The sequence below is a fragment of the Pristis pectinata genome, chromosome 12 (genome assembly GCF_009764475.1).
Source record: "Pristis pectinata isolate sPriPec2 chromosome 12, sPriPec2.1.pri, whole genome shotgun sequence".
Classification (NCBI taxonomy): domain Eukaryota; kingdom Metazoa; phylum Chordata; class Chondrichthyes; order Rhinopristiformes; family Pristidae; genus Pristis; species Pristis pectinata.
The window spans coordinates 20,276,596-20,291,887 of record NC_067416.1 but is presented as its reverse complement, the minus strand read 5'-3'; the positions used below and the strand labels follow the sequence as shown (position 1 = coordinate 20,291,887).

The 15,292-nt window shown below is 39.6% G+C and overlaps 2 protein-coding genes across 4 annotated transcripts in view; both read right to left on the bottom strand.

Moving 5' to 3' along the window:
• The window catches only part of bub3 (BUB3 mitotic checkpoint protein), a 37,191-nt gene extending 28,225 nt beyond the window's left edge, over positions 1–8,966 (bottom strand). Inside the window, exons 1-2 of one of the 3 annotated variants that reach the window (XM_052027833.1) lie at positions 8,842–8,966; positions 932–1,126 (exon numbers count right to left, since the gene is read on the bottom strand). In XM_052027833.1, coding sequence (XP_051883793.1) covers positions 932–1,126 — 195 coding nt within the window. In that variant the 5' untranslated portion in view covers positions 8,842–8,966. Of the gene's footprint in view, positions 1–931; positions 1,127–8,153; positions 8,199–8,530; positions 8,807–8,841 lie in introns of those variants that run through there. The other 2 variants (XM_052027834.1, XM_052027832.1) reach the window with 2 other exon arrangements.
• Positions 8,967–12,187: 3,221 nt separating this feature from the next.
• Positions 12,188–14,079, bottom strand: hmx2 (H6 family homeobox 2). The gene is made up of 2 exons (XM_052027835.1): positions 13,815–14,079; positions 12,188–12,726 (listed from the first exon to the last, which is right to left on the bottom strand). The coding sequence occupies exons 1-2, from the start codon at positions 14,077–14,079 to the stop codon at positions 12,188–12,190; spliced, it is 804 nt and encodes a 267-aa protein (XP_051883795.1).
• Positions 14,080–15,292: the final 1,213 nt, after the last annotated feature.

The window sequence follows — 15,292 nt, the reverse complement described above, 5'->3', positions numbered from 1 at the left end:
GGAAATCTGAAGTAACAAAAATGCTGAAAACATTCAACAAATCAGGCAGAACTACTGATGGTCCTTTGACCTGAAACACGAATTCTGTTTCCCTTTCCAAAGGAACAGTCTGTCTAGCATTTTGTCTTTATTTGTACCTACATTGTAATTTCACAATTTTAGTGCACTTCTGCATCTTTTGAAGTGTAGTTATTGTTGTGAAATAGGAGCACTGAAACCAATTTGCAAACAGCCAACTCCGACAAATACCAATATAATAACCAGAAAATCTGTTTTCACATTGAGATTAAAAAAAATCAGCCACGACTCCAGGGATAATCCCCTAAACCACAAAAATTCAATAAGATTTTTTTTACATCTATCCAAGAGTGTACAGTCTGAATTTAACAGTTCATCCAAATAAGAGATTTCTAACAGAGTGGCACTATATTGGTACTGTACAGAACAGTCTATATTTTTGTGCTCCAGTCTCTATATATTAAACATATGAATTTCAAGGGAAATAATTCTCAAGAGTGCTCCTGATGCATGAAAAAATATACTGGAATTAAAGGAATTAAATAATAGGAGGTTGAGATTGGAAAAAGATAAATTTTGGAATCCTAAAATATAGACAGTATAGGCTAGAACTTGAGCTTGCACCAATACCTTTAAGAGGAATTTAAAATGTGGATGGAAAAAAAAACTCAGAACCAAAATGCAAAAGTGATGGCAAAAAAATGAAATGGAGAATAAATCAAGGGGGGATTAAAATTACTTGAGAGCATATACGAGTTTATTTACATACACAAAATATAACACCCCAACCCAGTTCATAATAAATGAACATTTTTGTTATCACATGGCTTGAATGTTAAAAGAGGAAGCATTTTTTGTTACTCAAAACTAATGTGGTAATCACAATTCAATGACAAAGTGAATAGTCCCTTACATGAAAAGCACAGTCCAGGACAGCTGCTGAATGTTGGTACTTTAGGCGCATATTATTCGATGTGATATCATACAAACGGACGGTGCAGTCCCAGGATGACACCAAGAGGAACTGAGAGGTGTTAGGGCTGAACTTAATAGCGGATATTCCATCCTCAGGACATTGATTTAGTTTGAATTCATTTGAGCCAGTCATCTGAAAACAAAACAATGACGTCTCAATAAAAATCTTCACTAAAATTTGACAAACTAAGAGGGATTCAAAACAGACAATTATTACAAATACCAAAACATATTACTATTTCCCTCCTGGAAAATCACTCAGTACTTTGGGGAAAAGCAAAGACAAGCTTTGAAATCATTATCAAATCCAATGCACCAGAACTTTTTATTGTCTGATTCTAACATGAACATGGCTATAATAGCATTTGCTTCCATCACAGAGAGTTTGAAATGTAAAAGTTAACTTGAAGTAGAAGAGTGATCTAAAAATAAAAATCAACTGGGTACTACCTTACAAAGAAAAAAAAAGTCCAGGAATGACATACCAAAAAATTCTCTTAAAACCCTAACAGATGTGCAAGATCAGAGAACAATCTAGTGTCCCCGACAACTACGTTTGCAGCAAGTGTGTCCAACTGCAGCTCCCCTCAGACCGCACGAATCAGTGGGAACAGCAGCTGGACTCACCAAGTAGCATACAGGAGGCAGAGGGTGTCATACATAGCCGTTTCAGGGAGGTGGTCACACCAAAGGTTCAATCAGGTAAATGGGCGACTACCAGGTAGGTGGTGCAGGAGTGTCCTGTGGCTATCCCCCTCTCAAACAAGTATACCAGTGGACACAGTGAGAAGGGGAGTAGGGGGGTGGGTGGGCATAGCCTCTCTGCGAGAATAGCAAGAGCAGCCAGATCAGTGGCACTACAACTGACTCTGTTGTAAAACAGGGTAGGGTAAAGTCTAGGCAAGCAATAGTGACAGAGGACTCCTTAGCCAGGGGCACCAAGAGACATTTCTGTGGCCGTGAGCAGGACATCAGGATGGTGCGTTGCCTCCCTCGTGCCAGGATGTCTCGGAGCAGGAACAGAATGTTCTGAAAGGGGAGAGTGAGCAGCCAGAGGTCATGGTCCATACTGGTAACAATGACATAGGCTAGAAGTGAAATGAGGTCCTGCAAAGATAATTTAGGGAGTTAGGTAATAAATTAAAATGCAAGACCTCTGGGATTGCAACCTCAGGATTACTCCCCACGCCATGGGCTATTGAGGTAAGAAATAGGAAGATAGTATAGTTAAATATGCGGCCAAGGAGCTGGTGCAGGAGAGTGGACTTCAGGTATATGGATCTTTCGGCTCTCTTCAAGGGTAGGTGGGACCTGTACAAGAGGGACAGGCTGCACCTGAAGTGGAAAGGAACCAATATCCTGGTGGAGAGATTTACTCGTGCTATAGGGAGGGTTTAAACTACAGCAGGAGAGTGGGATCCGAAGCAGTAATGTGGCAGATGGGAAAGTTGAGGCTAACATAAACGTTAGAGCAAGTTCAGTGACAGGACTGGTAGGGGCTCGACAGGGAGTGAGTAAAGTATTAAAGTTTTATTTTAATGCAAAAAGTCTGACAGGTAGGGCAGAAGAACTCAGGGCATGGATTGGTACATGGGACTGGGATATTATAGCCATAACAGAAACATGATTGAGGGAGGGGTGGGGCTCAATCTTCCAGGGTAAAGATGCTACTGGCAATGATAGAGGTGGAAGTAAGACAGGAGGTGGGAGTTGTGTTTTTGATTAGGGAGAACATCACAACAGTACTTAGGATATTCTTGAGAGACCATCCAGTGAGGCTATATAGGTGGAACTTAGAGATAAGAAAGGGATGATCACTTTGTTGGGATTGTATTATAGGCCACCCCAATAGTCAGTGGGAATTAGAGAAGCAAATATGTAGGGAGATCGCAGATAGCTGCAAGAGTAATCAGGTTGTACGTAATAGGTGATTTCAACTTCCCTCACATCGATTGGGATTGCCATAGCAAAAAAAAGGCTTGGATGGGGCATAATTTGTTACATGTGTCCAATAAAGTTTTCTCAAACAATTTGTAGATTGTCTTACTAGAGAGGGGGCAACACTGGACCCCCTACTCAGAAATAAGGAAGGGCAAGTGACTGAGGTGTCAGTGAGGGAGCACTTTGGGACCATTGACCACAATTCTATTAGTTTTAAAATAGTCATGGAAAAATTTCAAAATTTGCCTTGCCCCAATTTAGGACTGGTTCACAAGTCCAGAAGATTAGATCACATGGGATCCATGGGAGAGTCAATTGGATACAAAATTGGCTTGGTACAAGGAGTCAGACGGTGGTAGTGGAGGGTTGTTTTTCAGATTGGAGGCCTGTTACCAGTGGTGTGCCACAGGAATTGATCCACTGTTGTTTGTTATCCATTTTAACAATTTGGATGAGAATGTAATTGGCATGGTTTAGTAAGTTTGCTAATGACACCAAAATCTGTGGTATTGTGGACAGTGAAGTAGGTTATCTAAGATTACAATGGGATATCACTAAAGAATGGCAGATGGAATTTAACTTGGGGTTGTACTTGCGCAAGTTAAACCAGGGCAGGACTTACACAGTAAATGATAGGGGCCTGGAAGTACAGGTACATAGTTCCACGAAAATAGACAGAGTGGTGAGGAAGAAATTTGGCACGCTTGCCTTCATCAGTCAGGTCATTGAGTACAGGGGCTGGGACTTCATCTTATAACTGCACAAGTCTTTGCTGAGACTACACTTGTGGAGTATTGTGTGCAGTTCTGGTTGCCCAGCTATAGGAAGAATATCATTAATCTGGTGCAGAAAAGATTCACAAGGATGTTACCAGGAATGGATGGCATGAGTTATGAGAGGCTGGGACTTCTTTCCCCCGGAGCATAGGAGGCCAAGGGTTGTCCTTATAAAATCACAAGGTGTATAGACAAGGCAAATGGTCACAGTCTTTTACCAAGAGTAGGGGTATCTAAAACTAGAAAGCATGGATTTAAGGTGAGAGGGTAAAGAATTAAAAGGGACCCAAGGGGCAACTTTTGCCACACACAGGATGGTAGGTATATGGAATGAGCTGCCAGCAGAAGCTGTAGAGATGGATACAACTGCAATGTTTAAAAGACATTGAGACAGGTACATAGATAGAAGAGGTTTAGAGGAGGATATGGGCCAAAATGCAAGCAAATGGGACTACTCAGAAAGACAACTTAGTCGGCATGTACGAGTTGGGCAGAAGGGGCTGTTTCCATGCTGCATAACTATGACTCAACATAATCAGCCAACTGCTGGAACACTGGGAATAAAAGTTAAATAATACCCAACCCATTGCTATTGATTTTTATACAAGATAAAACTATCAGCATGAAATGTTATAAAAATGAAAGTTATAGTGGTCAAATTTACATTTGTTCAATATAACATATTCAGAATATCCTCCTGGTGGCCCTGTGCCCACTTATAATTTCAGTATAGCAACCTACCATTGCTTTTCTTTCTCTCCACACCCAGAGAGAGAGAGGAAAATAATTAATATGGCTTCAGACATATTTGCCCTGAAACCCTTCACAGGAATATGTTGTTACTTCCATTTTTGGGGGCATTAATGAAAAGTTTTGGTATCTCTGCCTTTTAGATTGGTTCTTTTATACAAGCTGCAGATATCTCCCCAGACATATTCTTTTAAACAAGTAATGAAACAACTCCCAGGATGGCATAACATCCTATTCAATATTAGTATCAGCAACCAATCCCAAATCTTTTGCCATAAAAGAGAATCTACTTGACCTGTGATTTGTTAATCAAATCCATATGTACATTAGGTCACTCTGTGGCAGAACCTCTCAATCATGCTATTATCACTTGGGCCAAAATACTCATGCTACCTTGTCTTTTCCATAAACTTTAACACCCAAAATGTTGATCCTTATTCATAACCTATACCAAGCATTGGTCTTTCATCCCCAGTGTCTGTCAAAGCCCCATCAAAAAGCATTCCCTAAAAAATCGATATCTTCATCCTTGATTGGATGCCTCCATCATCTGATCTGTTATCTCAACTTTCTAAGATCACTAAAGCATCTTGTGCATTCTCCCTCCCAACATGGACAGCTACATATTCAGTTATCCAAGTCAACCTTTAATCTATGTCTTTTACTATCTCATCCTTTATCACAGTCCACTTTTGTCTTGTACCTGTGAGGCATCAAGAGACTTTTCTTATAGATGCAAGAGACATGATTATGTATTTTAATTATCAGAATCCACTGCCCTCTATCACAATACACAAAAGAACACAAGAAAATAGGAGTAGCCACCTGGTCCCTCAAGCCTGCAGCACTTATTCAATATAATCATAGCCGATCTATGCTGGCCTCTTCTGCATCAGTTCCCCATTACTCTCAATTCCTTGATGGAGTTATACAGCACGTAAACAGGCCCTTCGGCCCAACTGGTCCATACCAACCAAGATGCCCCATCCAAGCTAGTCCTATTTCCCAGCATTTGGCCCATAACCTTCTAAACCTTTCCAATCCATGTACCTATCGAACTGGTTTTTAAAAGTTATTGTCCCTGCTCCAACCACTTCCTCTGTTAACTCATTCCACATAGATACCAACCTCTGTGGTAAAAAGGTTGCCCCTCAAGCTTCTCTTAAATCTTTTCCTTCTCACCTTAAACCTATGGCCTCCAGATCTTGATTCCCCGGCTCTGAGAAAAAGACTGACTGCATTTACCCAACCTATGCCCCTCATGATTTTAAACACCTCTATAAGATCATTTCCTATGCACTAAGGAATAACATCCTAACCCGTCCTACCTCTCCCTATAACCCAATTCCAATTCCTCACGTCCTGACAGCATCCTTGTAGATCTTTTCTGCACTCTTCCCTGTTTAATAACATCTTTCCTATAGCAGGGCGACCAAAACTGAACACAATACTCCAAGTGCAGCCTCACCAACACCCTGTATAACCGCACCATGATCTTCCAACTTTTAAGCTCAATGCCCTGACTTATGAAGGCCAGCGTGCCAAAAACCTTCTTCACCACCCTGTCTACCTGTGACTCCACTTACAGTGAACCATGTACTTGCACTCCAAGGTCCCTCTGTTCTACAACACTCCCAGGGCCCTGCTGTTCACTGTGAAAATCCTACCTGGATTTGTCTTTCCAAAGTGCAACACCTCGCACATCAGAATAAAACTCCATTTGCCATTCCTTGGCCCACTTCCTCAGCTGATCAAGATCCCCCTGTAATTTTTGATAACCTCCTTCATTGTCCACTATACCACCTATTTTAGTGTCATCTGCAAACTTACTAACCATGCCTTGTACATTCTTATCCAAATTGTTGCTACAGATGACAAACAACAATGGGCCCAGCATCGACCCGAGGCACATCACTAGTCACGAGCCTCCAGTCCAAGAAACAACCTTACACCATCACCCTCTGCTTTCTACCATCAAGCCAATTGTGTATCCAATTTGCCAGCTCTCCCTGGATTCCATGCAATCTAACTTTCCAGAGCACCCTATGTAGAACCTCATCAAAAGTATTTGATCTTTCAAATATTATCTATCGCCACCTTAGATATATCTAACAATCTGGCCTCCACCACCTTTGAGGGCAAAAAAAAATTCCAGAGGTTCATTGCCCTCGAAAGAAATTTCTACACAGTTTTAACTGACCGGCTCATTACTTAGTAGCTATGTTTCCTTGTTCATGACTCTCCCACTAGTCAAAAAAGCTCAACATCTACCCTGTAAGCCCCTTTAGGATCTTATGTTTGAATGAGATCACCCCTTTCTTCTAAACTCCAAGGAATACAGACCCAAACTATTCAGCCTCTCTTTATAGGACAACACTTTCATCCCTGGTATTAACCTGGAGAATCTCCTTTAGACAGCCTTCAATACTACTATATCCTCCTTTTAAGCAAGGGGACCAAAACTATGCATACTATTCCAGATGTGGCCTCAACAACACACTATACATCTGTAATAAAACTTTCCTATTCCTAAATTTCAACTCCTTCGCAATAAAGTACAACATACCATTTGCCTTTTTAACTAGATGTACTTGCCTGCTAACTTTGTGATTCATGCACTATAACACCTATATCCCCCTGAACTTCACTCATTTGTAGTCTCTCTCCACTTTTTGATTCCTCTTACTGAAGTATAAGACCTCACACTTCCCTACATTAAACTCCATTTGCCAGGTTTTCACCCAATCACTCAATCTATTAATATCCTATTGCAGAAACACAATGTTCCCACAACAACATGCTCTTCTACCTATTTTAATATCACTGGCAAACTTGAAAACTTTACATTTCCTTCTCCTACTTCACAAATAGCAAACGGAGGATCAAGAACCAATGTCTGGGGTACTCCACTAGTTATATCTCTCCAGCCTGAAAAGGACCCATTTATTCTAACTCTTTGTTTTCTATGTGACAGCCTGCTTTAACCAAGCTAACATACTTCTTCCAGCACCTTGAACGCTTATTAGGCACCATCCTCTTATGTGGTATCTTGACAAATGCCTTTTGGAAATCTAAATACACAAGTTCCCTCTCTATCAACTTTTCCTGTCATATCCACAAAGAATTCAAGCAAATCTGTCAAGCATGATCTACCTTTCATAAAATCACATTGACAAGGTTTGATTATATTCAGCTTAACTAAATTATTATTTCCTCTTTGATTATTGACTCTAGATTACCAACAATTGATTTTAAAGAGACTGGCCTATAGTTCCCCACCTTCTTCCTTCCTCCCTTTTTCAGCAAGGGAGTCACATTGGATGGTTTCCAATCTTCCAGTACCCTCCCAGAATTTAGCAAATGTTTGAAAAATTTCAAACAATGCATCCACCAGCTCAGCAACCACTTCCTTTAAAAACCCTTGGGTGCAGGCTATTGCATCCCAGCAATTTTTCCCCTTTTGACCCCATGAGATTCTCTAATGCATATACCTTGTGATTCAGATTTCTTTCATAAGTTCCTTGTTGCTATCTGAAGTTAGCCCATTTGTTATCCCAGGGATATTTGCAGTGTCCTCCAGAGTGAAGGTTGATGCAAAAAAAATTGATTTAACATATCTGCCATTTCTTTGTTTCCAGGATACTTAACCGTATGGGAAACATTTGCAATATTCTATGCGTGAGAAGTACTTACCAGTGGCAAAGGGGAAATAGCAATGTACGTCTGAATTGGTTGCTTACTTTTGTTGGCCATATTAAGTTATAATTTAACTAATGAAAAAGGAGAAGGGGAAAGTAAAAGCAACATCATCCATATATGATAGGGTCTTTTAAGAGATTTTTGGATAGGTACATGGAGCTGAGAAAAATAGAGGGCTATGGGTAAGCCTAGTAATTTCTAAGGTAGGGACAACTTCGGCACAGCTTTGTGGGTCGAAGGGCCTGAACTGTGCTGTAGGTTTTCTATATGACCAGAAGAAAAGCGCCGTGATTTGTACGTTAACTTTACAGAGCGCCGCGCCAAGTTACTGAAGGGAATCATCCTGCAGAAAGGCATCAACGGATACTGACCAATAAAATGGCCGCCAGATCACACTGGTGTCTGATCGGCGTTCAGGTTTCCCCCCGAACCCCAAACCGGGCCGGCGCCCGTTGAAGGCCGAACGTTTGCCGGAAGTGTGCCACCGGACTGTTCGAATCAACTCGTTTAACCGGGAGTTAGTCCGTCCCGCCCGACCCCTACGGTCAGCAGCCAGCAGCCTGCGGCCTACGGCGGCTGAACCGACATCAACCGCCCCGATGCGGGTGCTGGAGAAACCCTCCGGCGGCACCACCGCCCTACCGAGCGGATGCGTCAACCTCACTCCACACCCGTGACCTACCTCGCCGCTCCCTCCTCCTTAACCTCCCCTTTCAAATCACAACTGAAAAGCACCGAAGCCGGAACGTCGCAGGGCGCCTCACTCGTGGGTCGCCGCCACTCACAATCCTCCCTCCTGATTGGCCAGTTTGAAGCGGGGCCGCTCTGACGCGCCTCACGTCGGTTAGGGATAAGGATGTGACGTAAGGGCTCCACCCTGGTGGCCGGGGGGGGGGGGAGTTGTTCACGTGACGCTGTAGTTTGTGCAGGTTTGTCCTTTCCAGCTGCAAAATCTCAACTTCAACTTGAGCGAGGGAAATTGCCAATAAAGGATAGGGTTGCATTCAAACAAAAGGGTTACGTTCAAACACTTTCTTTAAATAAGATCAAATACTGTAAAAGGGAAAATCCATTGAGAGTACTTTAGAGTTTTCCGTTTGATGCCAGAATACAACTTTGTAACATTTAGCAGATTTAGAGGGTTAAAATTATCCAAAGCGTAACATTTGTAGATCGTTAATACTGATGCAAATGTTTAAACCTCGTAAGCTACTACATTACTACATCACCATGATTTCGACTTCGCCTGCGGAGGAAGTAATTCTCCCAGTTTTAATGAAATTGCAGCAGGGTAACGTGAATGCACAGAGGATATATTGACGGTATCAGTAGTATTAAAGTAATTAAAACGTAACATGCATACATTATGGATGAAGGTTACCTTAGTACGTTGTTATCTAGTGTTATCTGGATTTTCAATACTATGCATTTTTAAACATGTGTGTTATTCAAACTTACCTTTGCATAACGCAATTCATAAATGCATTCACGTGACTTGTATGTACAGATCATAATTTGATTTAGTCTATAACATATGTTCTTTAATTCAATTTATGTTTTTATTTGCTATCAGTAATAAATAAATGCATTTGTGCGGTTTTCTGTAATTTCTGCAAAAAAACTATTTTTCTCAAAAATGATTCAGTGAACTTTAATAAAGATTTTCTAATTATTCTCAGTGCACCATAATGATGTTTCTTGTCCCCACACGCAGTTGCCATATTTGTAAAACACTATTTGCAAGTAGTACATTTCAAGATAAATATCAGTACTGGTTGATATTGTTTTATTTAAATGCAATATGTGATCTATAAAAGAATCCTTACCATTTTGCATCTGGAGTTCCACTCCGATATGACTGGATATTTACGGATTACTTTAGTGATCCATAAATGTCCAGTCATAACGTAACTTGAATAATAATCTGCAAAGTGAAAATATAAAAAACTTCTCTTGTGATGTATATATGCTTGTTACAACACAGCATGAGGCCATTCGGCCCATTGAGTCTGTGTCAATTTTCAGTCAAGCTATTTCCCCCGCTCCTTCCCCACGCCCCTGCAAATTATTTTCCAGTAAGTGCTACCGAATTTCCTTTTAATAAATGTTACTATATTTAAGCATAACTTATATAATTAAAATTAGTATTATGTGTTGCAGCCTTTAACGCGTTTATGAAAAATTTGATGCATACAATCATTTGGGAGATCGTAGGAAACATTGAAAATACGATCCAATATTCTAACAGGATAGCAAATTAATTCTTGGTGCACCGTGATGCGCAATTAAGCAACATGAAGCTGGAAGTTCACACTTACCTATCGGGTCAAGGCAAAACATGCATAAGGCATTTCATAATGAAGGTAAACATTCAACAGAATATAAAAAATGATACCACATTCGCATTTTGATAAAAGTTTTTGGAAATATAGATGTCCATTTCAGTACAAGGTCCTGATTGTAGTACATCCAGCTGTTGATTAAACAATATTACATTTCGTTTAGACAATAAATTTTGTGCCAATTTGATTTATATTGCTGAAACATATTTCTATGAACGGCAGGCAGAACATGTGAATTTTCAAAAAAAATTTTAAATGATCGTGTATCTTAATGATCAGTTGATCTCACCGATAGTTGATGGCACTGATCGTTCAGTTAGAATTTTTAAGGTAAATATTACGTCTGTGTTACCAAAATATAAATGGTTATGTGTGCATTGTACTTAGCATATGACCGTTAAAAAAGTTATACATGGAAATATCTCTCTATGTCACTCTTGCAGTATCGTTGATTATTTGCTGCATCAAAAATACACGAATACTTTTCATGAACTGTTATAAAACACATTTTGAAGTTTTTTTTAAAAAAAGAGATGTGTTACGTTATCTTAATTTGATGTGATTTTGACCACTGACTAGTTATTTCATGAATGCAGATATTTCCTTTTTCTATTATTTATCATTCAGTTGAGGTAAATAATGAAATGGACTTTAACATTTTTGCAACTAAATTAAGAAGCGCCAAAGGGTGCCTTTATAGATTAAGAAGTACTGCTAGTTTAATTAATTAGTCTGAATTAATCTTTGCCCAATATATTACTCGGAAAACGGCAAACTAAATTTATTTCTCCGATTAAAGGCACTAGGTTCAAGACCTTGAAAAACGTTTTGGATGTCTTTAAATGCGTTATTAACTTTTCTGTAAAGTTTGTTGTTAATTGTTTGGGGTCTCATAACAAGTTATGAGATTCTGAACTGTTATTTGTGCGTATGTTTTGTACAGAAAATTTCATGTTTAGGTGAAGTATCGCATTCAGATAATTTTTCTTGATAAAAGTTTAGGCAACATTACACGCAACGCTCTACTTACATTTTCAGTTTCATGTTTTCAATTTATTAATTTGCCCTAGGAATAAAATATCCTTAAGGTTGTACTTGCCAGACACACCTGTCTGTATTTCCTGATGCATGAACTATAACAAGCGTTACCATATAAATGTTGGTTTCCGTGCTGCGAATTAAATAGCATTCAACGTTTTCTGAAAGCAAACCATGGGCAACATCAACATGTACAGTATCCCTTCTCTGTCATTGTTCTCTGTTAATTCCCCTCGTCATAAAAGGAATTATTGTTATGACAAAAAAATGAAACCTGTTACGAAATTCGAACAATAGATTCAGACCAGATGTATATTTTGTGATTTCCTGCTACCTGTTAAGAAATATTTCGACGATGAATGTAGTGCTTCGTTTTCTTTGTGTTTTTATATCCTGAGATACCTGTTTTGATATGACCATTTTAGCGCAATTAACTCATCTTCATTTATAGGAAAAAATTATCAAATAAGAAACTGCAACTTAATCCATATATACATTGTATATTTAATACAATTTATAGAGAAGCACAGTCTTTATAATTATGCAAGTGATTGCATATAAGAAAGATATATTTTAAACAGATACGGATATTATATAAATATACAATTTAATTGTTAAACAATTATAAAGAGACGTGGACAGAAAATGTCAGTATTCGATTTTGTTGTAGAGATTGTAGAAGGGAAGAGCTGTAACGTTGCTGCCTGGATAGTACAAAGGAGCTGGGAACGCAATTGATCTGGGGACTGGAACCCTCAAAAGGGAGTTGTCTCTGAAAACTAGAGGCATTCCTACAAGAGTCTGCGCTGACGCGTGGGCCATATTAGCTGCCTCGAGTTCTGCTGAGAGCTGCCGCTTCCACTTGTTCCTACGGTTCTGGAACCAGGTTTTGACCTGGGTCTCTGTGAGCTGGAGGCTGGTGGCGAGGCAAGCTCTTTCCGAGCTGCTCAGGTAACGTTTCATGTCGAACGTCGATTCTAGTTGGTAGACTTGGCTCCGGGAGAAAACCGTACGTGTCTTCTTTTTGGCCGGATTCCCCTGTCTGTCTGTCTCCCTCTGTCTGTCTGATGATGTCTGCAAGCAATTTTTCTCCTTTTCTTCCTTGTAAATCTGACTATCTTGCGACAGGTACGGCTGCCTCCTCTCCGTGTTTTCCTGCCCAGCGGTGCCAACTCCTTTAGAATTACCTAAAATGTAGAACATTGAGACAATTTTTGAGATATTCTTTCACTGGTCTTTGCATTACGCATATTTCCACTATTCTTATCAATTAAATTAAAACTCTCTTGCTGTTTTTATGCCAAAAATAATGTAACGAGACACAGGGTTTACGTTCATTTAGTTATTTTTTTCTCCTTTGAATGCAGGGGCGCCTGAAATGCACTTTGCTTAAAACACGATAAAAGGAACTGCCATTAAATATAATTAAAACTATTATCGGGAAACATAGGAGAGCAAGGTGAATGGAGTTTGAAATATTGGGTGGCAAAGAAACAGTTTTCATCTCTGAACTATCATTCATAGGCCAACATATTGTAAATTGTTCTACAGTAATATGCAACCTTTAATATGTCTCACCTGTATGCGCAACATTTACTGTCATAATTTTGCTGTAAGCGGCTAGTTGATTCCATTGTTCATACTTAGTAAACTCTTAAAGAAAGATGAAGAGGAAACGCATTCCCTAATTTGTGCAGTAACTTATAGTTGATGAAAATAAATAGTCATGTAAGTACATTATAAGATCAGTGTGGTGTGAACGATGTCAGGAGCAAGGCTGCTGTCGTTGTGTGATACCATATCTGCCACAGTCAAATCCTTGAATTCTTTTTACCAGACTGTTGTATGAATTTATGAAATACCAAATTGCATGCTTCAAAAATCAATCGTATGGTTGTTTCCCCCATCCTCAACAAAATATGCGGCTATTGCTCTTTATATGCATTTAATACACCTCCATTGACTATATTAATCCAAAGTGTCAGCGTCTACGAATGGTCTAGCGAGTGTTTGCAGTATTTTCTTTTGTTTTTTTTATATAATAAATCATTAAAATGTTAGTATATGCGTGGGCATTATCGTCTAAGAGACATCTATGAGTTACCCCACGCCACTATATATGAAACTAAATACAAACAAGCAGAAACGTTTCAATTTAAATACGATATTAGAAGCAAGCAATATTTTCTCAAATAAAATTACTATATAAAACCACGCACAAAAAGGCTAGAGGATAATAGTGCACGATAAATATAAAACATTTTGCTTTACTTACTCACACACGTGTAGCTGATGGTCTGGTGTCTGCGACAGGGCTCTCCCGGGCCAGAGTCAGAACAGAAGCAGTCTAGATCTTTGTATCCTTCCTCGGTTAACTCTTCGTCCGAGGAATCGGACAAACATCGCTTCCTAGCATTTACTTTTGCATTGTCTTTGCAACCTGTGCGTTCTTCCTTCGACGAGGTCCCAAGTATGGACTGGATGGTAAAGCTGGAGATCGGGGCTGGGGAACACTTTGTAATGTCGTCTTTGTTGCTCATTCTGGGTTCATAAAAAAAGAACACAAACTTAAATGCCTTACTGTCGCTTGCAGAAGTGTTAATGGACGTATATTCTTGTGGCTTTGTTCTGCGGTCGTTTTCCCTGAGCATGCACGGGCTGAATGCATTCTCTGTGTCCCGTAAACCTGTATTGATCTCCTGCCTAGTCGCTGGCGTTGGCTGATTTGCATGTAGGTTTGAGTTGCAGCCAATCAAAAACAGCAGTCAGTGCCGGAAATTTTGAACTTTACACAAGCTAAGGGATGATTAGGTTAACCTAAGTATCTGATTGATTGTTGATGTTTGTAACATTATAAACATATTCTTACTTTGGAGGAATATGATGCAGTACAGTGTGACAATAGATGCGGCCCAATGGGCGCACGTGGTGACACTGATGTGTTTGCTTGTTTTATGTTTTAATGAACGATAGGCTGCGGTATAGGTCACTTGACTATGTGACTGTCTTCCTAAGTATTAAATAGTTCCTGCTCAGTGGAAATCAGGAAATGGAGCCATTAATAACTACAGAGTTTATAAAAGGAGTTAGATTAAGTTGATAACGTGGGATAGCCACAAATCACAGCAATTATAAAATGTTTATGCCAAAATTTTAAAAGAATCTAATCAAAAAAGAATCTATATTGCAAACTTCCTTCTGATTATACTGCTGAGAATATGAAAATTCGAAGAATTCTTCACATCATTCTGTCAGATCTCTCTCGATGTGGGGCGTGCCTTTTATTTTTACAGTGTGATTTTGAAAATTCGTGGCCCGAGCAGCATAGAGCTGTGAATGGAGCAGCCTAGCGATCCAGTGATATCAGCAAATGTTATGTTTCATTAATGGAACTAATTTGGAAAATGTTTATTTCTGAAAAATGCAAATTCGATGGCAGTGACTTTTATTTGGGGGCGGGGTAGTACGCGGACGGAATGCAGTGATGTTATTTGGGGCCTTCCAAGAATATAGTGGAAGCTGTTTGCACATTCAGCAGGAGAATAAAGCCATTCAATATTTTGAATTAGTTTGGTTTTGTCTGAGGTTACGGATGGCTGCAGACTATCTGGTACTTTGGATTAACCCTGGTCACTGGTCTGCAGAAGATTGAGCGGTTTTGGCTGGGTTGCTATTAGGCTTAAACTAGTAATAAACCATGATTGATTTCGGATGGTGACTATTTCTGGTTGTTGCAGGTAGCGTTGGCTTCTA